The sequence below is a fragment of the Lampetra fluviatilis genome, chromosome 69, assembly GCF_964198595.1.
Source record: "Lampetra fluviatilis chromosome 69, kcLamFluv1.1, whole genome shotgun sequence".
Classification (NCBI taxonomy): domain Eukaryota; kingdom Metazoa; phylum Chordata; class Hyperoartia; order Petromyzontiformes; family Petromyzontidae; genus Lampetra; species Lampetra fluviatilis.
In genome coordinates, this window is record NC_136343.1 from 2,268,636 (window position 1) to 2,291,981 (window position 23,346).

A 23,346-nucleotide genomic window follows, 5' to 3' on the forward strand; every position below is an offset into this window, starting at 1 on the left:
TAGTGAGTTATAGTGTAGTGTGTTTGGTTGTAGTGGTGCTGTGTAGTAGTGGTGGTACTGTGTGAGGTGGTGGGGAATACGTGTGAAAGTGAGTGTGAAGGTAGGTGCTCGTGGTCTGTTGTGGACCATACAGGGGGATCGTTATATTTGGATGTATGTATCTAGATGTTTATTCGTGTCCATTTATGTAGCGTTAAATATTGTTAATTTTTTTTTACCATTCTATCTGGCAACAAAACTGACACCTTTTTACAAGGAGTCATGTTTGCATAGACCGCAATACCTGCAGTCATAATACAAACAAAAGAACATAACTCTGATGATGTGCACTGTCCTTGAAGTTGATTGGTCCACACCCGAGACAGCTTTCCTTAGAGCCTAGTCTCACGTGCGCATTTTGGCGTCATCTGGTCCAACCCATGTGAGACTAGGCTCTAAGGAAAGCTGTCTCGGGTGTGGACCAATCAACTTCAAGGACAGTGCACATTATCAGAGTTATGTTCTTTTGTTTGTATTATGACTGCAGGTATTGCGGTCTATGTGTAATGTAGTAACTCGGCGGGAGACGACTTCACGGGTAGCACACTCTTTTATTGAACCAACTGTATTTACACGGGTGACCAACACCCACTTAGCTACACGGGTGACCAACACCCACTTAGCTACTCGGGCGACTAACGCCACTTAGCTACCCGGGCGACTAACGCCCACTTAGCTAACCAACACCCACTTAGCTACACGGGCGACTAACGCCACTTAGCTACCCGGGCGACTAACGCCCACTTAGCTACTCGACTATCTACCCGGGCGACTAACGCCCACTTAGCTACTCGACTATCTACTCGGGCGACTAACGCCCACTTAGCTACTCGACTATCTACTTGGGCGACTAACGCCCACTTAGCTACTCGACTATCTACTCGGGCGACTAACGCCACTTAGCTACTCGGGCGACTAACGCCACTTAGCTACCCGGGCGACTAACGCCCACTTAACTACACGGGCGACTAACGCCACTTAGCTACCCGGGCGACTAACGCCCACTTAGCTACACGGGCGACTAACGCCACTTAGCTACCCGGGCGACTAACGCCCACTTAGCTACACGGGCGACTAACGCCCCGTAGCCTCTCGGAACACACCCAGCTGGGGTGTCCGTCTCGACCCTGGGTCCCACAGTCTCGACCCACATGGGCGTCGAACCTCGGGTCCCACGGTCTCGCCTTCGAGCCACACAGGCCCTACCCCTTCCACTCCGTCTCTGATCTCTAACTGGCTAACTGCCTCGAGTGCTCTTGCGCGTAACCCTTTATACCCCTCCTGCGGACGTCGCTGAGAGCCCCTCCCCTTCGACCAATCACCCGGCGCTGGCTACGATCCTCTTTTCCCCATCTCGTGTCAGCGCGCCTCAACACCCACGCCGCGCCGCCCGTCATCCCTCACTCCCGGCGCGCGCGTCCATACCACGCCCACATCGCGTGCCTAACCCCGCACCCCGTGCCGCCACGTGATCCATCACTGTCACAGTCGGCGCACGTCAACACCACCACTACATCACCCCCTACCACATAGCTCGCAGCCGACCCAGCTGCTACAAAATAACAACACTCCCTTATCCCCCATGTGTGCCCCGTAACACAACAACAACCATAACCACACAACATAACACAACACGAACGCCGCAGTCCGCAAGGATCTGCAAATGCCACTACAGCAACAAGACAATATGTACAATCCGGCGAGTGACAACAATAAATGTGTATGCGGAAAAAAATGTGTTTCCTCGGCTCGTGTAGCGTCCCCCTCCTTCCGAGCATCCCTTGAACGGGACATTACCCCGGGAGAGGGGGAACACGGCGGCGAGCTCAGGTTTGAAGAAGAGGGAACACCAAAATTTTTTTTTTTTTTTCACAAAAAGTGTCGTGTCCTAGCTCGAGTCCGCCTAGCCGGTCCGTCGTATGGCACCCGACGTGGTTGACCGCCCGATGGTTCCGGCGGTTCAGGAAGGCACGGGCCAGGCATCGGGGATCCACGCGTGCAGCGGGGTTCCGGCTCCCGACGGTCTGCAGCCGTCAAGCCCGAGTCACCTGGGGGTGGGTCAGGTGGAGACACGTGAGGATCAGCCTGCGACACATCCCCCCCCGAGTCGACGGTCACGTCACACGCCCGGTCGCTACGGCACAAAGCGGGGTCACGCGGTGCCGCGTAGGGTTTCAGTCGGGAGGCGTGCACGTACCAACGGCGTTTTTCCCATTTAATCAGTACACTCTGGGGTCGTGCAACCCGCACAATTTCCACCGGTCCCCTCCATGGCCTCAACAATTTGGGGGACGTAGCCAACGGTGCATGTGGACAATGCAGCCAGGCCTTATCGCCTGGTTTCCAATCGTGCGTATGCACTCTCCGTGCATGCAATCTCTCGTTCGCAATCTGCCGAGACCGCGAATTCAATCTCGCAGCCTCTCGCGCTTCAGCCAATCTGGCGATATTAAACTTGATGTGGTCTGCCAATTTAGATTTTGCACGTGGCTGGGAAATCCCCAGCTGGACATCCATGGCCGGATCGGCCTCCCGCCCGTACATAAGAAAAAATGGGGAAAACCCCGTCGCCGCATGAGGGGCCATTCTATAGGCCGCGAGTACCCCCGGTACCTGTAAGTCCCAATCCACCTGATCGTCACAGACCTGTTGGCACAGCATAGACGTAATCGTCCTGTTCAGACGTTCAACCATTCCGTCAGTCTGCGGGTGGTACGGGGAGGTACGCACCTTCTTTGCACCCAACGGGTCGCACACCTCGCGCAACAAACCGCTCTCAAAATTTTTCCCTTGGTCCGTCAGCAAGCGTTCGGGGGCGCCCTTGTCCATGACATAACCTTGGACAAAGGCGTCCGCCACCGCCGCAGCCGACTGGTTGGCGAGTGGCCATGCCATGGGCCAGCGTGTGAAATACTCTACGCCAACCAGCAGGAACTTATTTCCCCTGGGTGTAGCGGGAAAGGGCCCCAAGATGTCTAACGCAACCAATTCGTTTATGCGCGAAACCTGAATGGATTGCAGTGGCGAATTAGCCGCAATCGGTGGCGGTTTCCTCTGGTTGCACCCTACACAACCCTTAAGAATGTTCGCCACGTCGTTGCCCATCCCCGGCCAATAATAGTCTCGCTGAACTAGGGCGAGCGTTTTGTGAAAACCCAGATGCATGAGGCGTTCATGGGCAGCCAGGACGACTCTACCCCGCATGGCAAAAGGCACAACGAGCGCGTGACGCCGGGACATGTTGTCCCACTTCATCAAGAGGCCCTGCCTGCACACCCAGGAACCCAGCCGCGTTTCCCCCCCTTCCGACGCGTCAACCTTCCGACGTAGCGTGAGTAGGGAGCTGTCGGCCATCTGAAGACGGCCCCACTCGATGAGAGGTAACGCTAACAGCGAGTCCTTCTCCGCGGGAGCGTCGACTCCCGTAGTGTGAGTGGCGGCGAGCACAACTTCCCCGGATACGGCGACAGGAGGTCTACACCGCGCCGATCCCAGCAGGCACGCGCATTCCTTGCGCGGTGGCAACCGCGACAAGGCATCCGCATTCGAGTGGCGCAAACCCTTGCGGTAAATTGTCGTGAATTGGTAGTCCTGAAGGACCTCCAGCCATCGGGACAATTGGCCGGACGGCTGCGCCACCCGCATCGCGTATTGGAGAGCCGCATGGTCCGTACGAACCGTAAAATGACGCCCGTAAAGATACGGCCTGAATTGCTGTATGAAAAATACAATTGCCAGCAATTCACGACGTGTCACGCAGTAGCGTTGTTCCGCAGGGGACAGGACCCTGCTACCGTAGGCGACCACCCGTTCTACACCCCCGACCACCTGTGAGAGCACTCCCCCGATACCCGTGTCACTGGCATCCGTATCGAGCAAAAACGGCTGCGTAAAATCGGGGTAACACAGGGGGGGAGCCTGCACCAAGGCGTCACGAAGGGAGCAGAAGGCAGCCTCCTCCTCGGGCCCCCAGTGAAAGCGCACACCTTTAGCCGTCAAAGCGTGTAGGGGCCTGGCTATGGTGGCAAACTGTTTAACAAAACGTCGGTAATAGGAAGCGAATCCTATGAAGCTGCGGACTTCAGTGACCGAGGTTGGCGTTGGCCACGAGCTGACGCATTTCGTCTTAGCAGGGTCTGTCGATATCCCTGTCCGACTAACTATATGGCCCAAGTACCTGACCGATTCCCGAAGCAGGAAACATTTAGCCGGTTTAAATTTAAGCTTGGCAGAACGCATCCTGAGGAACACCCCTCTCAACCGCTGGAGGTGTTCCTCAAAAGTCCGGCTGAAAACGATGATATCATCGAGATAGATCAAGCAGGTGTCCCATTGGAGACCTGACAAAACCAATTCCATGAGCCTCTGGAACGTGGCGGGAGCGGAATGTAAGCCCATGGGCAAACGATTGAATTCAAATAGGCCACCCGGTGTCCGGAAAGCGGTTTTAGGTTTCGATTCGTCATCGAGGGGCAATTGCCAAAAACCCGAAAGCAAATCGAGCGTCGAAAAAAACTGTGCTCCCGCCAAGGCATCCAGCGACTCATCCATTCTGGGGAGAGGATAAGCATCGGCCATCGAGATTTTGTTTAGGCGGCGGAAATCGACACAGAAGCGCAAGGATCCGTCCTGTTTTTTAACAAGGACGATGGGAGCCCCCCACGGACTGGAGGAGGGCGAAATGATGTCTGCCGCCAACATGTCATTAACCGCCGATTGCACATGCTCCTTTTCGGCCGGGCTGAGCCGAAAGGGATTCTGTCGAATGGGGGCCGCGTCCCCCGTAGCTATGTGGTGGCGCAAAAGGTCTGTGCAGCCAATATCATATTTGTGTCTGCTAAACACGTCAGCGAACTCAAGCAGCAAGGCCCGCAATGCTCCCAACTGCACACTGGACAAGTTACCAGACCCGGCGCACAACGAGTCCAACCACTCAGTCCCCTCCTCGCTTTGAGGATGCGTATCGGTACCCGAATCTGTGTGAGCAACGAGCTGTTCCACTTCGGGAAGCGGCGCGGCGTGAGCCAGCACCGTTCCCTGTGTAATCACGGCCGGCCGCGACCCCGTATTCAGGACCATAACGAACGGCTCACTGTCCCCCCTCACCATGGTCTGAGCTACCGCCAACCCGAGGCCCCCTTGTGCCCTATTAGACGGCCCCAACAGAACTCCCTGTGCCCCCGCTTCCACCTTGAGGGGTTTCCTCAACCGAAGGGGTACCAACATTTGCGATCCCGGGGGCACCCGTACGGTCCGAGTCGCCAACGCCTGCACCGTCGCATAAACCGTGCGTATCTTAGTAGGACTCGTCAAAAACGCAACCCGCCGACCCGATGGAAGCTCGATGCAGGCCTGATCTATGAGAATTTTGATGGGCATTTTAGACAGAAAGTCCGTGCCTAGCAAACAAGGAACGGCCAGCGATGATGATACAAAAATAGGACCCGCCAATTTGATATCGCCAATACAAATAGACGCCCGAATCTGGCCGATAATCCCCAAGGAACCCCCATTCGCCGCGTAAAATGGCACGTCTACAGGCAGAAGGGGTCGACATTGGACGGGAAGAATGTTATAAATAAGGTCCGAAATGATAGTGGCCGACGCACCCGTATCCACAAGCACCCGGACCTCAACCCCGTCAATAAAGCCCGTTACCACGGACGACCCGGCCGACGCAGCCACCATCCTATGGGCCAATTCGGACCATTGAACTGCATTCGGGCCGTGTACGAACCCCCCTCACCGGACCGAACCCCCGGTGCCCATACGCGGACCCGAACGTGCCCCGTGCGTGGACCGAGCGTGTGAGGTGCCGCGACTTGCCGGGTTTAGCTGGGACGGCTTGTGGCCCTGGTCCTCGTCCGGACGTGGTCCCGCGGCGCGCTGACGCCGAGCCCGGCACCCGGACGCGACGTGACCCCGAAGCCCGCAGTTGTAGCAGACGATGAGGGACGTCGTAGGTTTCGGTTGCTCCAGCTTGCGGGATGAGCGTGTGGGCGAACGACCCCCCGTCCTCCAGTCCCCCGGTCTCGATACGGTGAAAGCCTCCTCCCGAGCCGCAGCAGGCTGAGGCTCGGTGACCGTGGCGGTCGGTGGCCCGTTCCCCGCCAATGCACAGACGACCGTCGACTTTCGCTTGAGGACTTCGTAGGCATGAATGCTCGTGGCGATCCCCAGGGAACAAATGTCCATCTCGTCCGCCACATTAATGGGGACTCCCAAATAGTGAGCCAACGCCAGCAGCTGCTCCGTCACCATGGCGTCCTTCCCCTCCTTGTTCATGCGGGGAAAAGCTGCATCCGCCAAGGCGAGCAGCGCCGTACGATAGGCGAGCGTCGTTTCTCCAACCGCCTTTCGCGGATCGTAGAACTGGTGGCGACAGGTGGAGGGCGGCCCGAACACCTTCGCCATTAGGTGTAGTGCGGCCTGGAGCGTTGAGCGGGACGACCTCGCAGCAGATGTGAAGGCTGCAAGCGCGTCGTCGTCGAGCATCGCCGGCAGCGCACGCAGGGCAGTGGTGTCGGACCACCCCGACATTTCCTGATGTGCGAGGAATCTTCGTTGGAAGGCTCCCCAGTCGCCCCCATCCGCCTTGAACGCCGACAGCGCGGGCAATCTTTGCTGGAGGACCCGATCGTCGTCGATGTCGGAGAGATTTTCCCGCGCCCCGCTGTGGTTGTAGAAAATGTCGGCTCCGTCTGCAGGCGCAAAATGGAGAGCTCCGGCGCGCGCTGATGACGTGGGCTGCGCTGAGTGGAGGTCTCCGGCCATGTGGTGTCCATGTTTCCCGCCAAACGATGGCGGACCCTCAAAAACGGCGCCAACTTCAAAACTTTTGGCGCGAAGCGCCTTTTGGCGGGATCCCGCCAGCCTCGCTCCTTCCTCCAACCCCGCAGCCGTTTTCTCGCCCGCTGGAACGGAGATCTCCGCCAAGATTGCAGCGGCGGCGAGCAGCAACTCCGCCAACCGGGAGTGTGCGTCCTGCAGGCTGGTGTCGGAGGCGAGCGGAGCGCCGGCCATCTCTGCGAAGGGCTGCATCGGCGGCAACTCCTCGTCCTCTCCTCCCGAGGTTGGTGTCCCCGGTACGCCGTCGTCTTCCCGACCTCGCTCGTGGGTACGGGTAGTCTTCCTAGTGTCCATCCTTCTTGAAGACAGGTTTACTTCTGACGCCAGTTGTAATGTAGTAACTCGGCGGGAGACGACTTCACGGGTAGCACACTCTTTTATTGAACCAACTGTATTTACACGGGTGACCAACACCCACTTAGCTACCCGGGCGACTAATGCCCACTTAGCTACACGGGCGACTAACGCCACTTAGCTACCCGGGCGACTAACGCCCACTTAGCTACACGGGCGACTAACGCCCCGTAGCCTCTCGGAACACACCCAGCTGGGGTGTCCGTCTCGACCCTGGGTCCCACAGTCTCGACCCACATGGGCGTCGAACCTCGGGTCCCACGGTCTCGCCTTCGAGCCACACAGGCCCTACCCCTTCCACTCCGTCTTTGATCTCTAACTGGCTAACTGCCCCGAGTGCTCTTGCGCGTAACCCTTTATACCCCTCCTGCGGACGTCGCTGAGAGCCCCTCCCCTTCGACCAATCACCCGGCGCTGGCTACGATCCTCTTTTCCCCATCTCGTGTCAGCGCGCCTCAACACCCACGCCGCGCCGCCCGTCATCCCTCACTCCCGGCGCGCGCGTCCATACCACGCCCACATCGCGTGCCTAACCCCGCACCCCGTGCCGCCACATGATCCATCACTGTCACAGTCGGCGCACGTCAACACCACCACTACATATGCAAACATGACTCCTTCTAAAAAGGTGTCAGTTTTGTTGCCAGATAGAAGGGTAAAAAAACAATTATCATATTTTTACTGGCAAATGAGGTTCCCATAACGTTAAATATTGTTTAACATTAATGATTGTTTGACGTTTACGTTTGTTTAACGTTTTTCTCAGAGGTTAGTTTTTGGTGCGCATTTTAATCGTCCACGTACTTGTGAGCAAACACGTGCGTCTGTAGTATCTGTGCCATTTGTGGTGTTGTGTGGGGGCCGACGTCCGCCTCCCCACTCCCTGTGAGCGGGCGGGGCACAACGTCCACCCCCTCCACTCCCCCTCCTCCTCTTCGGCCGCCTCTCGCCGGGCCCCCGCCAATCGGGTGATCGCCCCCCCCCCCTGCGCCAACGCCCTCTCTGAGGGACATCGCTACTCGGCTGGCTCACCACCGCCCGGGGTTATCTCCCCCACGCACACGATCCCCACCACACAAAAACGAACACGGAGGCGTGCCCGCATGCGCCCCTGCAGGTGCGTTTTTCCCTCACAAAGCTGGCGCTGGCCAAAAGGAACGGCGGCGGTATGAATATGCACGTTCCACTCCTGGTGGTGAAGCCCTAATCCGCGTGCCCGCAATGCTAATGTAAACTGAAAATAAACGGTGGCGGTATGAATACACACCCCTACCTCCAGGTGGATAAGCCTTAATCCAATGAGCAAACTGAGGCTAATGCTAGCGGGAAAAGGAACGGCTGGGACGGCTATAGGGCACGCCTCACCGTTAACGCGATTTCTACTGTGTAAACGCGCTACGAAAAGCGCGCTGTGTAAACACGCACGCGAGCGCGAGCACTCGCAAACGACGGCGGCTCTGTGTGCTGCAGTCCACGCGCCTCACGCACACGCTCAAAACAAATCACACCACCCCCACCCTGCAGCCCTGTGCTCGCGCTCACGCCGGGCACACCGTCTCTCCACGCAGACGCGCCACACACAGATCACAGACACTACACCGAGGTTCTGCCCACACACACAGAAATCACACTGCACCGATATTCTGTACTAGAGTTTATTAATGGCGCCAATACGCATTACCCGGCGGATGAATATTTCGCGCGGAGAGCCTAGCGTAACTTTGCCTATGAACCCAGTTACTCACACGTCCTACCACGTACCTTGAAACTGGACTCGCGGTGTCCCACGGACGCCGAGAGAGTCGGAGGGAGAAGGACGAAAGAAGACTTGCCCAATCACTGTCTCGCAGCAGCACTCGCTAGCTGGCTAGCATCACACGGATGCTGTGAGTGGCTTGAAGCGGCAGGACGGCAGGGAGGGAGTGGGTCGTGACGGCCCGGAGGTTGTAGACAACTAACCCAATCATCCCGGGGCTCCCACCTTTATACTCTAAACTTTAAAGGCCCGGGGGGTGAGGGGGCAGACAATCACGTGCCTACCTTTCAATTTGCAAGTGATGCCCCGCCCTCACCTGGAGCGTCCTTTATGCCTCCAACCATCGTTTTCTTAGTTTGAGCAGGGGCGGTTTCTTCATTAGGGTGATTGGACGACGCACCACCAATGTCATTCAACCACAGAGTTACGCTAGCCGTTACTGTGCCTCTGGATATAGTCCAATCAGCGTCATGTCACGTTCTGTGGAGTACCGCCTCTTTTTGGGCGATTTCACTACGGCTGAGAATCGCCCAGAGTGTTCCCATAGACTTACATTCAAAGATGTTTTTTTTCGAACGGCGGGCGCTCCAATGCATTTTCTATGGCTTCCGGGAGGGCTCGCACTAACGTGCTTACGTCATCATACGTAAGCACGTTTCAGTCAACAATATTAATTGTCGCCACCTATTGGAATCTTTAATAAAAGAAACTGAGTGGATTGTAATAATAGTGAGTATAGAAACAAACAAGATGTATTGTAAGAGTCACTTTATTTTTCATTAATTTTAAAGAAGTGAAGTTGCCTTTACATGCTTAAGCTGTTAATTTATCCATTGCATGGGTGGACCTTATCCTTATCAATCATCCAAACATTTGCCCCCCCTGAGAGATTTTGCAAGAGCCGCCACTGAGTTTGAGCCTTCGGTTTTTCTCTTCACGCCTAATCTTCCACCCTCCATCCTCCCCCCGATGTTGTGAGTAACTCATTGCGGTTGGCCCAGGGAACCTCTGCTTTTTGCGCCCATACAATGTTAAGCCAATTTAGGGGCACCGCAATGTAACCTGTCCTGTGGGGGTCGGCCAATCTCCTGGCACCGGGAAACTGTGGGACTCTCCCCCTAGGGGCCATTTGTATTAAAACCCGATGTGCCAGGCAACCCCCTGTCAGGACACTACGTGGGTGCGCTGCATGCGGGTGGGTGTTTAGTGCTTGGGGCGGGACGGAGTCGCGGCGCTTGCAGAGTTGCTCCGCGGTCGTGGCACCACAGTTGTGTCTGTGTGTGTATCTGTGTGTTTGTGTATCTGTGTGTTTGTGTATCTGTGTGTTTGTGTATCTGTGTGTTTGTGTGTCCGTGTGTTTGTGTATCTGTGTGTTTGTGTATCTGTGTGTTTGTGTATCCGTGTGTTTGTGTATCGGTGTGTTTATGTATCTGTGTGTTTATGTATCTGTGTTTGTGTATCTGTGTTTGTGTATCTGTGTGTTTGTGTATCTGTGTGTTTGTGTGTCCGTGTGTTTGTGTATCTGCGTGTTTATGTATATGTGCGTTTGTGTATATGTGTGTTTATGTATCTGTGTGTCTGTGTACTTGTGTGTTTACGTGTGCATGGTTTCCTTTTTAACGTGGTGGACTTTATACATTAGTGTGCGATACACCCTCGTGTGGATTACTGTACAGTGTTCGAGAAGCGTGGCGTAATGTAGTGGTTGACTGTAGTCTCTGGTCCATTGTAGCTTGTATAGCACAGCATGTAGTGCACTAACTACAGTGTTTACAGGGCGAGTCATGTGTTGTGAGTGTGCTGCAGGCTGTGTGTGTGTGTGTGTGAGCCGTAGTGGTATGAGTGTATGTAGCTAGATTATTGCGTGTTAGGGGCTGGTAACCCCTTCTCCTGACACTATTTCTATCAAGCACCACGACGGAAACACCGAAAGGCTTATGCCAGAGACCAGGGGGACACTCCCATCTGGTAGAGCCAGACTGAACCCATCGCCCCCTCCCATCAGGGTTTCTCCAGGAGCAGGAGAACACTGCGATTGGCCACGTGGAATGTTCGGACTCTCGTTGTGGGAGAGAGGCTGCCACTGCACTGCTGGGAGATGGACCGGTAATGCCTGGACCTCTGTGGTATACAGGAGATCCGGTGGACCGGTTCTGGCTCCAGTCATCATGAGGGGTGGACACTTCTCCACTCGGGGCAGGAAACAACAGGGAGTGGCACTTCTTTTTAGCGAAAAAATTAAGGTGGTTTGGGAGTGTGGCAGTGAGGTGTGAGAATCTGTAAGTCTCAGGCTACGGTGGGCTTGCCTCCCCATCAACAAGAGGCGAGGAATGGTGGTGGTGGTTGCTTACGCCCCCACCAAAGATGAACATCAGTGGAGGGATGCAGAGAAGGCCGATGAGTCCGATGCCTTTTATAACCTGCTGTCCCAGGTGAGAGCTAAAGTGGCCCCCCAGGATAGAGTCATCCTGTTGGGTGACTTTAATACCCGAGCGGGTCATGAAGCAGACACCTGGGTTAGAGCGACCAGAAGGCATGGGCCAAACTAGCTCAATAATACGGTAGGAGCCTCCTAGACTTCTGTGCAATCCATGGGCTTGTAATTATGAACATGGTGTTCTGGTATCGGTGCATCCTCACAACATAGATACAAGCCGGGTCCAAGTGTAGTAGCATAGCGCTGGCTGCTGGTGAAAAGGGGGAACTGAGGTGTTCGGCAGTGCTCTATTCAGCAGGCCACGATATACACAACAGGGGGACATCTCGGGGAAAGGTCACAGAAGGGGCCCATCGGGAATCCCCGGGAACCCGATAGAAGGTTCCAGAAAGGGGGCGTGGCTGGAGCGGAGCAAGGCGGCGCTGAGAGTATAAGAGGGGCCGTGTGAGACTAGGCTCTAAGAAAAGCTGTCTCGGGTGTGGACCAATCAATTTCAAGGACAGTGCATACATTATCAGAGTTGTGTTTTTTGTTTGCATTCCGACCGCAAGTATTGTGGTCAGTTTTGTTGGCAGATAAAATGGTAACAAAAACAATTATCAATTAGCACGGCGATCGTGGTACAAACCCTCACACACGCTCCACTCTTGGGTGAAGGGATGAGGCAGCATGAACCAGAGATACACACATCTGCAGTGAAGGTCGTTTGCAGCCTCAAGGATTCCCAGCACCCAGCAGGGGTGTCTTTTTTGAACTTACAACTGATCTCTAGAAGTATGCACTCAACAAGACGGTGGTTGTACTCGCCTCTCCGTGTGTCCAAAGTACGCAACATCGGTGTGCTGTTCGATCAGAGCTTGACCGTGTGCTCGCAGCTCATAGCTGTGTTCAGAGTAGATCTCTACCACCTACAAACACTTAGAGGGTTGTGCGCGCTCCTTTCTACCCCTAACCTGTAATCATTAGTTCATGCCTTTGTCTCAACACACCTGGATTATGATGCAGAGCTTCCACTTGGATTGGTGCAGAGGCTCCAGTTCAGAATGCAGCTGCCCGGATGATCCGGCGGGTTAGCCGCTTTGAACACATTACGCCCTGCGCAGCTTGCAGCGGCTACCGGTCCGCTTCCGTGACGACAAACCCAGGAACCATGGTGGGGGGGGGGGACCGGGCAGAGTGGGCTGTCGGTGTTGTCTGTGGGAGTCGTCGTTTCGTCGCATTGGACGCCGGACAGGTGGCCCTGGGTAGACGACACGTGGACACGACTGTGAGTTGGGTGTACAGACGCTGTCTCCACCCTTGCAATTTTGGGAGTTTGTTCGGGACGCTGTTTTTTTCCGGTTCCGTCTGTAACACGGTGGTGGTTGTTGTTTGCTTTTTTGCGCTAATTTCTTTTCGCTTCGTTATTGTTCCCTGTGCGCACGTTGTCATTTTTGTTATTTTGGAGACCCCCCCCCAGCCCCAGGTCACTCTTGCAAATGAGACTCCTGTCCTGGTCTTTCGAGTTCTACACCCGGTTACAGCCGATACACTTGAACTCACTCACTCAATCATTTACTCACTCAACCTACCCTCTCGCTTACTAACTTAACCAATGACCCATTTAGCCACTCACTCACCAACCATCTCACTCACCCATGCACTCAATCGTTCACTCACTAATCTACTCACTCAAGCACTCAATCATTTACCCACTCGCCCTCTCACTAACTCAAATACTCCACCAATCCACTCACCCATGCACTCACTCACCCACCAACCATCTCCCAAGTCTACTCGCCCACCATCTCACCCAATCAACCATGCACTCACTCAATCATTCAGTCACCCACCATCTCCCTCTCCTCCATTTCTTGGGTTTCTGTCTCGGTTTTTTGGGTTTCTGTCTCTCCCCATCCTCAGGATGCACAACTCAGATCCACGATCTTCAATCGATCATTACAATACAACACCCACATCCCAGGGTAGAGAGGCTGCAAGAATCTCTGCCGAACCTCGTGGATCACCTCCATGGAGTCGGCGCGGTAAAACGCCAGGAGCCCCCCCTCCCAGTGCAGGTGAAGCCCGATTCTGCGGGGGGAGGGGGCCCCCCTCACCGACTGTGCAGTCTTCACTCCACCATGAACCACTGAGAAGTTGTCATCACATTTCTCTAAACACCAGGACGCGTCGCTCCCTCCCAGCAGCCGTGCAGCACGTTCCCCTTTCCGTGGGATCGTCCCGTACGCGACTCCAACCCGACACCACCGCGCGTCCCCCACGTCCACCTCCCAGTAGTGGTGGCCCGACGAGAAGCTCTCACAGCACAGGGCTTGTGACCAGTAATCAAACCGGTGTGGGTGATCGGGGCGACCCTGGGAGGCAAGGACTGCTGTCATCGTCCTGAGATCCGAGGACATCTGGAGTTGGTTATGAGCAGAGGTTGTTTCCAGAGTCGGTGAGCATCCATCTGTGATAAGAGTGATCGCAACATCACTACAAAACAACATCATCACCATTATCCACCATCACCACCATCAACATTACCATCACCAACCATCATTTCACCATCAACAATAACATCACAAACATCACCATCACCAACCATCCTCGCCATCAATAGCATCGATGACAACAACATATACATCACCATCAACACTATGAACATCAGCAACATCACTATCACCATCAGCAACATCACAACCATCATCATCACCACCACTAGCACCATCACTACCATACTATCACTACCATACCATCACCTCGACCATCACCACTATCCCCATTACCACCATCCCTAACATCTTCATCACCATCACCCACGCGAAAAGCATCATAACCATCACGACCATCACTACCATTATGACCAAAGCCAATATCATCACGACTATTATCAGCGCCATCAGCAAAACCATCACCTATATTATCACCAATGTCACCATCATTACGATCACCAAGACCAACACCATCACTCACCAAATTCGTCACCATTCCCATCACTCACATTATCACCAACATCAGCATCATTACCAACAACAATAACCGCCATTCGCCACTAAGTGGCGGTGACGTCACAACGGCGCTTGTGAACGTTGAGGCCACGTGAAGTGTAGAACACCCACTGGCAGGAGGTCAGGGGCAGACCCAGGTGCCATGGGTCGACTGAGATGACTGGCCGATAACATCACAAACATCATCACCAAACATTCTCGCCATCAATATCATCGATGACAACAACATAAACAACCACCATCATCAACACTATGAACATCAACATCGCCATCAGCAACATCATAACCATCATCATCACGACCACTAGCACCACACAATCACCGCCTCTATCACTACCATCACCTCGACCATCACCACTATCCCCATCACAATCTCTAACATCTTCATCACTATCACCAACATCACCAACACGATCAGCATCATAACCATCACAACGACCATCAAAACCATGGTCACCACCATCACTACAATTATCACCATAACCAATATCATCATCACTACTACCATGAGCGCCATCAGCAAAACCCTCACAACCATCACCTATATTATCACCAATGTCACCATCATTACCATCACCACGACCGTCACTGCCTTCATCACGACGAACACCATCACCAATGCCATCACCATTCCCATCACTCACATTATCACTAACATCAGCATCATTACCACCATCCTCAGTAGGGTCCAGGAATGGGATGTGAACAAAGACAGAGATCCCCTATGTAGCTTTCACAGACTATTGGGACAAATGCTCTCCGTGAGAGTCTATGAAGGCTGGCATGGCACACGAGGTGGGTTGCCAGCACCATGCCCGACCACCTTTGTCTCCCTAGTGACGATTTTGTTTACACAACGCATCAGGTTCCATGATGTAAACAAAGAAATATCCCCCGCCTAGCCTTTACAGACTGTTGGGGCAAATCAGCGCCATTGAAGGCTGGCACGACACACGAGGGGGTGGGTGGCCAGCACTATGCATGGCCGACTTTGTCTACCTCGTGGTGATGTTTACACAACACCACGTAATTATTTGAGGGTGAGTTGATCTCGAGCACAAACACGGAGTTCATCTGTTGTCAAGATGGCCCCCATCACCCATGATTCACACTGAATAACTCACACATGAACTTGACAGTAGTTGTCTCCAGGACTTTAAGTGAGGCAATGGCCTCTTGGCTGGGAGCTGAGGGTTGAGCCGTTCTAACCCTCCCTGTCCTGTGAAAACAGAGCAGACACGGCCACTTTCTCACAAATAACATAATTGTTTTTGTCCCCGGGTAGTAAGTGTTATTTCCTAATTGCTTATGCCTCAAAAGTACAGAAAATGGCTACTCCCACAAACTTTGCTTTTGTGACCAGGACATTGATATTTTGAAATTTACCTATTTTCCAAAACATTCCAAATAGATTCAGTACTGAGTAACTTCTAGAACATACTGGAACTTTCCAGTAAAACAAATGGTATAAATACAAGGACCTTAAGCCCACCAGTTCAGTTTAGTTCCAGCTGCCTAAGTGGATACATATCTGCATTTTTCTGAGATGGCATCAAGAGGCTGCAAGCATCCGGCAGACGCATTTTGCTATGTCTGCGGCCAATTTATTAAGACAAGAGCGAAAAAGTACCCTGTGGAAGCATCTGCTAAGATGTGTGAGGCCTACAAGGCATATTTCAGCATGCCTGTCGAGGATCAAGACAAACCCTGGGCACCTAATTTCACCTGCGAACAATGCAAAAACGTTTCTGGAAGGTAAGATGGAAAATTGTTGCTCGGAATTTAATGTTATAAAATTTGTTAAGATTTTTTAAATTGATTCGTCAAAGTGATTTACAGTATAATCGTAAATCTAGAAAAACTACTCACTTCTAAATATTTTGTAGTCATTTTTGTATTACTTTAGGATAAATATATGTAAATTTTGATTAATATGTTGTTTTTTTCTGACTTTATGTGAACGAAAAGACACAAATTCGCCCGTTTTCTCATTGAAAATAGGTCAATTTCTAAATATCACTGTCCTGGTCACAAAAACAATGTTTGTGGGGAATAATAGCCATTTTCTATACTTTATAAGCATAAACAATTACTAAATAACACTTACTACCCAGGGACAAAAATTGTGTTACACAGGATCATCACAAAGCATCACCACTCACATTTCACATCATCACCACATAGCATCATCACAATCAGCACCACCACTCACAGCTTCACCACAGACAGCATCATCACACACACAGCATCCCCACAAACAGCCAGTGTCTCACTGCCCGCGCCTCACACTCAGTCCCATGTTGTCGTGTGTCGAGTCGTGAGTGATCGTCGTTTGTACCTGCGCGTCTCCTCCAGGTACCTCTGTGGGAGATAGAGAGAGCGGTGCGTTACTGTATCTCTGCCTACATTCCTATGGGATCAGTGGAGTTCCCACTGCAACACCGCTGGTGGAATATACACTACAAAGTCTTGGCTTATGACCTCGTGATTGGGGACAACGGCACGCAAGGACTGGGCGAAAGCTCAGGCCGAGCGTGACAAAGCGCAGTCGATGTGAAAACCTCATTCAGGAGCCTCAACTTTGACGCTGCCGATGGCTCTGCACAAATAGCGACACTGGAGACTCATCGCTCACCTGTAGGAATGCGAGCGAGTCCCTCTCCTGCGTTAGGGCCTGCAGGCGAGTGGCTGCTGCCTGGAGCTCCCCAATCTCGCGCTGGTAGTGAGCGATGTTCTTCTCGATCTGGGTCAGCAGCTCGCGCTCCTTCTTGGCCGCACGAGCCAGAGCTGCCTTCTCGTCCTCGTCCAGAGCTGCTCTCATGCGGGCGAACTCGCCATTGATTCGCTGCCTCACCCCGGTCATCGATCTCTGCCAGGGCGTGTGGTTTGTTTGTATTAAATAATTAACGGAGTTAATCTCGCAACGGTTGATCTATGTCTTAGGGAGGTGGCGTTTACACCACTCTTTCCTGAATCATAAATGTAAAAGCGACTGTGGCCATACAATGCAAACTACGGGCAATAAAGTCAACCTATAGAGACCCATAGATATACCTCGCGATCCGTAGAGACACATAGAGACTCAGATATAGAGACCCATAGAGAAACACAGAGACACATGGAGACAAATAGAGACACATAGAGACCCATTTGAGTCAATCCAGGACAGTATGACTGTGGTCTTACAACCCAAACTATGGACTGTATACTAAACCCATGGAGACACTCAGAGATACACAGAGACCCATCGAGACCTATAAAGATGCATTAACGTCAATCCACACTCTTGCCACTGTGGCCATGCAACCCATACTATGGGAGACGATTTGACCTGTAACCCAGGTGACCTGATGGAGGATGAACAACGTCCTGTGAATCACGGCCATTGCAGCCAATAAACAATACAATTGTCAATCTTGATTTGTCATCTTTCATAACCCTGAAAATAACACAGGACTCAATCGCAAATAGTACATCACAAATATGAGAAAAATAAGGAATTTAAATTGTAATTAAATATGAACACCATATTTTCGTAGAGTTGCGCAAGGTGTGTGTAATGCGAGCAGAGTGACAAAGGTAAAGGTCATCATTGAAGCTGCCTGATTAGCAACGCTTCCAAGCTGTATTCCTACCATAAAACAAGCCCATCTGGGACTGGACACGAGAGCTGGGTTTCGTGACTGGGCAGTGATAAGATCCATACTCTTAGGGGCTAACAGAGGGACGGGGTACTCGTGGTCGAGGTCAAGGACGTGTTTATGCGCAAGTCACTGTGGATGTACATAATAGGAAAGGAAAGAAAATGCCCATGTTTATACCAATGTTGGCTGACAATAAAGAGAGTACTGTTAAACGTTAGGGATGTTAACACTCGGTAAAGTCCTGCCCCCCCCTCCCTCCCGATACTTTCCACAAATGTTACTCGGATTAATAACAAGACTGTTATTAATCCGAGTAACATACCAATTTCTGACAATCTGAAAACGGTACTGGCCAAAGGACTAAATTTCGCTGTCACCCCTAAATATATACCAGTAAAGGATGTCATTTCTCAGGTTGATGTTGCCCTCAGAGGCATACGACACATCCATGCGGATGTAGCAAGAGCTGAAATAGCCACGATTCTTAAGAATGCTAAGAAACCCACTAGTAACATTAGCAAAAACGAACGCTCTGAACTCGTGAACTTAAAAAAGAGAGATGATATAGTCATCCTCTCGGCAGACAAGAGCAATGCCACGGTCATCATGGATAAAGAAGCATACAACAACAAAATCCTGGACCTACTTAATGATGGTAGTTACTCCAAAATTAAAAGCGATCCTACTAACAACCTAACGACAAAAACCAACAGGATCATCACTAGTTCGACTTCCCTAATCGAAACAACTAAACGTCCCTCTCTAAAACCCTCGGCTGCTAGACCTCCCAGACTCTATGGTCTTCCCAAGATCCATAAAGAAGGCACCCCGCTACGACTCATCGTGTCAACGATTAACTCCCCTACCTACAAACTAGCCCGTTTTCTATCAGATACTCTACTTCCCTTCACAGGCAAGACCTCTTCGGCAGTACTCAACTCAACCCAACTAGTCTCTTTGGTCAAGGACATGGTACTATCTCCTGATGATATTCTCGTCAGTTTTGATGTAGTATCTCTGTTTACCAAAGTTCCAGTGCCTGACACCCTAACAATAATTGAGTACTTGGTCCAACATGGATTGAATTCGGATGTGCCTGCGCTGGTTAGGCATTGCCTCACCGACACTTATTTTACCTGGAATGGCACCTTCTACAAACAGAATGAGAGTACCCCTATGGGCTCCCCCTTGTCACCAGTGATAGCCAACATGTTCATGGAAAAGTTTGAATCAGACGCCATCCAGACATCCACCCTGCGTCCTTCCCTGTGGAAGAGGTATATGGATGCCACTTTCGTCATTTGGCCACATGGCCTCCCAGCGATGAACCACTTCTTGGACCACATCAATTCCAGACATCCATCCATCAGATTCACCAGGAAATGGAGATAGATGGCAAAATACCATCCTTAGATATTCTGTTTGAGAGGAGACCTGACGGATCCTTGGGACATTCTGTCTACAGGAAAGCCACCCACACAGATTCCTACTTGAAACCAGATTCCCACCACCACCCATCTCAAAAGAATTCTCTCATCAAAACGCTATACCACAGAGCTCATGGCATTTCTGACCAACACCACCTGGCCAGTGAATTGAGACATGTACATTGGGCCCTCAGGATGAACGGATACTCTGAACGCACCATCCGCCAAGCTGTTTCTCCCACCATACAGAAACAGCCACTTGAAACTCCGATCAAAACTGTCACGTTACCATACATAGCAGGCGTGACCAAAAAGTTCTCCAAAATTCTAAACAAACATAAGATCCAAGTCCGATTCAGTACAGTACATAAAATCCGTGATCTAATTCCATCTGTGAAGGATGTCATCCATGACTTGCAATACCCTGGAGTCTATAAATTGAGTTGCAGCTGTGGTGACTGTTACATTGGGGAAACGAAACGTCATGTCTCTGATCGTGTCCGTGAGCACAAGTCAGATTTGAAACACGGCAAAATTTAGTCTTCCGCCGTTGCCAATCATTGCTACAACGCGGTGGGCTCTCATGAGATTGTTTTCTCCGAGACTAAAGTGCTCTGCAAACCCTCTGGCTACCATCAAAGGTTTGTACACGAAGCCATTCAGATATACAAACACAGACATAATTTCCACCGTGATGATGGGTAAAAACTTAGTAATCATTGGAAAGATGTTATCAACCATGCAAAAAAGATTTAATTACACATTGTTGGACCATCTTATCTGACAGGCACTATTTTTACTTTACCGAGTGTTAACATCCCTAACGTTTAACAGCACTCTCTTTATTGGCAGCCAACATTGGTATAAACATGGGCATTTTCTTTCCTTTCCTATTATGTACATCCACAGTGACTTGCGCATAAACTCGTCCTTGACCTCGACCACGAGTATCCCGTCCCTCTGTTAGCCCCGCCCCCCCCCCTCCCAATACTTTCCATTCATTGGCTACCACATTCTGATAAGCCCCTCCCCCCATCCTCCCTTAACTGGTACTTAAGAGCTTACATCTTGAATCCCTCCCTCACTTGATGCAGCTAATCTGGCTGTGACGGTCCCACCTGATGACGGAGACTTGTGTTGCCTCCGAAACGTCGTGATTTTTATTGTTTTATTTTTATTAATTTTTATTTCATTTTTTACCTACGTGACTTTACCGAAAGAACTAAGAGTATGAATCCTTGCAGTCACGAAAGCTTCTAATCTTAAGTGATAAGATCGGTGCACCGGTGAGAACTGGACATGCAACTTGGTGACCTTACCTCGAAGTGTCTCTGTGCTTTGTCGGATACTCTTTCTAAATTCAAATGAACTTTAATGCTCACATAGCACATTGTAATATACTGAATGGGAGTGTACTATGTGAATAGGTTACGTGAATATGCACATTGTATAAAGCACACTGCGTGCATTCAGTGTATTGCGTTGTTGTGGCTTGACAGATATTACTCGCTACTGATGTTTGTAATCGCAGGGAGTTGATCTCAGGTGACTTGCACAATGCGATACATATTTTAAACATATATAATATGAACCCTGCCATCAATGTACTGGATAACAGGTATGTGCCACCTCATCTGGCCAGAATAGATAGATTTATAACAGAAGATTAATTGTCAGTTCACTTGGGGATATTGGTCCCCCATCTGAAAAATGTGGAATTTCCACCACTGATTCAGTTTCTTATTGGAGATGAGAACCACTTATTTGCTTGTCCTGGGTATTGAGGCGTTTTGACCGTTGTGTCTTTAGTCCCACGATGTGTTCAGAGTCAATGGAAGTCGACGTGAATGAATGGAGTTGTCCTCCATCACAAACCCTACTCAGAGTGGAGTCACGGGGTCACAGAGTCCGGCCCAGACGCGGTACCTGCACGTCCCTGCGAGCGGCCTCCATCCGCTTTACGGACTCCTCCGCCTCCCTCCTCTTCTCCTCCACCGCCCGCGTCTCCTCTCCCACTTGTTTCTGTGAGAGACGTCACCAGGGGAGACTCCACTCACTCTCTGAGCGCCCCCTCTCACCCCTGCTCCACACGGACCCCTCCACAGTGACGGTTCCATCTCCAGGCTGCAGTGACCCCTGTGCAGCGATGGAGGCTGGGGAGCGAGCGCTGCAGGGAACCGATTTCACGAGGAGCTCACACGCCTCCTGGAGCATTTTGTCTTTAGTTGTCATTCCGTCGCACCTCCGATAAGCACGGTTGGCCACGTTTGGTGCAAAAGAAGTTCAGCATACATATAGCTGGGCTCAGATAGCACGCGCAGGAGCGTAAGCCTGTGGACCCAATCACTCTACACTGCTACCTGAGTCGTAGGCGGGGCTACCTGAGCAGTGGGTGAGGCTACCTGATAAATGGGTGGGGCTCTGAGTAGTGAGTGGAAAAGGCGCCGCGAGATGTTAATCTGCCTTGCCTGGTATACAGGAGGTCATGGTTTCGATCCCACCTGACACCTGAATGTTTGGAGTTTGTTTTCCCCATGGTCGCATGGATTTTTGCCCACGTCCTCCGGTTTTCCCTCTACATTTAAAACGTGCGTTTAGAGAATTTGGCTGCTAAGAATTTCGACTTGATAAGCCACTTCTTTGAGCTGTCATTTGTGGCCATGTTTGCCTCTGCAAAGGAGCTACATAGCTCGGTGAGCTTCACTTGGTAAAATAAAACAAGTTTTAGTTTAGTGTTAATCAAGAGTGCCATGTCACTGTTGAGTGTCGGAGAAATTTGGTAGAGAGAATCTTGATGAAAATATAAGTATGGTCACGAATTACTTGGTCTGTAGAGTGCGGCGCTAAACTGGGACAGAATGGCACGAGGCTAGCAAGTGGTGAGCACTGCGGCTCACGCAGTCCCAGTCGTTTTACATTTCGTTTATATTTTAGTGAATGCTCCTCTTTAGACTGCTTTTGTATTCGAACCATGGTCTATGCACTCACGTCATTTTGAGAACACATTCTACGCACGTAAGTCCTTCAGTTTTATTAAAATATACGAAGAGCACATTTATATATTTGTCATATAACAGGATTGATCATAACATGTGGTTGTATTATTTCTGCACTATGATAACCTCAGCATACTTTATATTAAACCAACGTTGTTAATTTTTTTAAGAAACAATGGGCAGCTGAGAAAGGAATTATATAATATTTAGTTGGATATTATTGTTCAGATCGTACTGGGAAATTATGACTTCACGCAGGAGAGGATCCCTCTCACACACTCAGACCATCTCACCTCCCGTGTCTTGTGCTCATCCTCCAGCGTCGCCACATCGTGACCCTTGTGGTCTCCTGCGATGATGCAGGTTGTGCAGACCAAGCTCTTTTCCTGTCGGCAGTAAAACTTGATCTTCATTCGGTGTTTCTTGCACTTGCGTTCTTCAGCATTCGTGGATGGAGCCACCAGAATGTGGTCTCTGAACTTCGCGTTCTCCTGATGATGCTTTACATGAGTCACACAGTAGGAGGTATCACACCTGAGGCAGGTCTTCAAGGCAGCAGTCGTGCCATCGTTACAGAAGTCACACAAGACCACGGTGGCCATTTTCTCTGCAGCACTGCGCTGCTCCACCAGGTTGGCGAGCGTGAAGTTCTTGTTCAGCTGGGGCCTCCAAGAGAAGGTCACTCGGCACTGGGGGCAGGAGAAGGACTTGGCCACATCCCAGGCGCCCTCCACGCACTTGAGGCAGAACGAGTGGCCGCAGCTGAGCGTGCAGGGGCAGCGGAACGCGTCCAGGCAGATGGGGCAGGTCAACTCCCCTGGAGCCTCGTGACTACTGGGAGCTGTTCTCGCCAT

General features: G+C 51.5%; 1 protein-coding gene across 1 annotated transcript; it reads right to left on the bottom strand.

Annotated features, from left to right (window-relative positions):
• Positions 1-13,333: 13,333 nt before the first annotated feature.
• LOC144952732 (E3 ubiquitin/ISG15 ligase TRIM25-like) lies at positions 13,334-23,346 on the bottom strand. The gene is made up of 6 exons (XM_078883224.1): positions 22,786-23,346; positions 21,423-21,518; positions 17,061-17,294; positions 16,764-16,786; positions 15,550-15,644; positions 13,334-13,884 (listed from the first exon to the last, which is right to left on the bottom strand). Exons 1-6 carry the CDS (start codon positions 23,344-23,346, stop codon positions 13,334-13,336), a joined length of 1,560 nt encoding a protein of 519 aa, XP_078739350.1.

Excerpts from the sequence above, each read along its gene's own strand:
- LOC144952732 (XM_078883224.1), bottom strand. The coding sequence starts at position 23,346 with ATGGCGAGAACAGCTCCCAGTAGTCACGAGGCTCCAGGGGAGTTGACC. Across the intron at positions 15,645-16,763 it reads TACCTGGAGGAGACGCGCAG|GACAGGGAGGGTTAGAACGG; the intron begins GTACAAACGACG and ends CTGTTTTCACAG. Across the intron at positions 13,885-15,549 it reads AACTACTGTCAAGTTCATGT|ATGGATGCTCACCGACTCTG; the intron begins GTGAGTTATTCA and ends CTCTTATCACAG.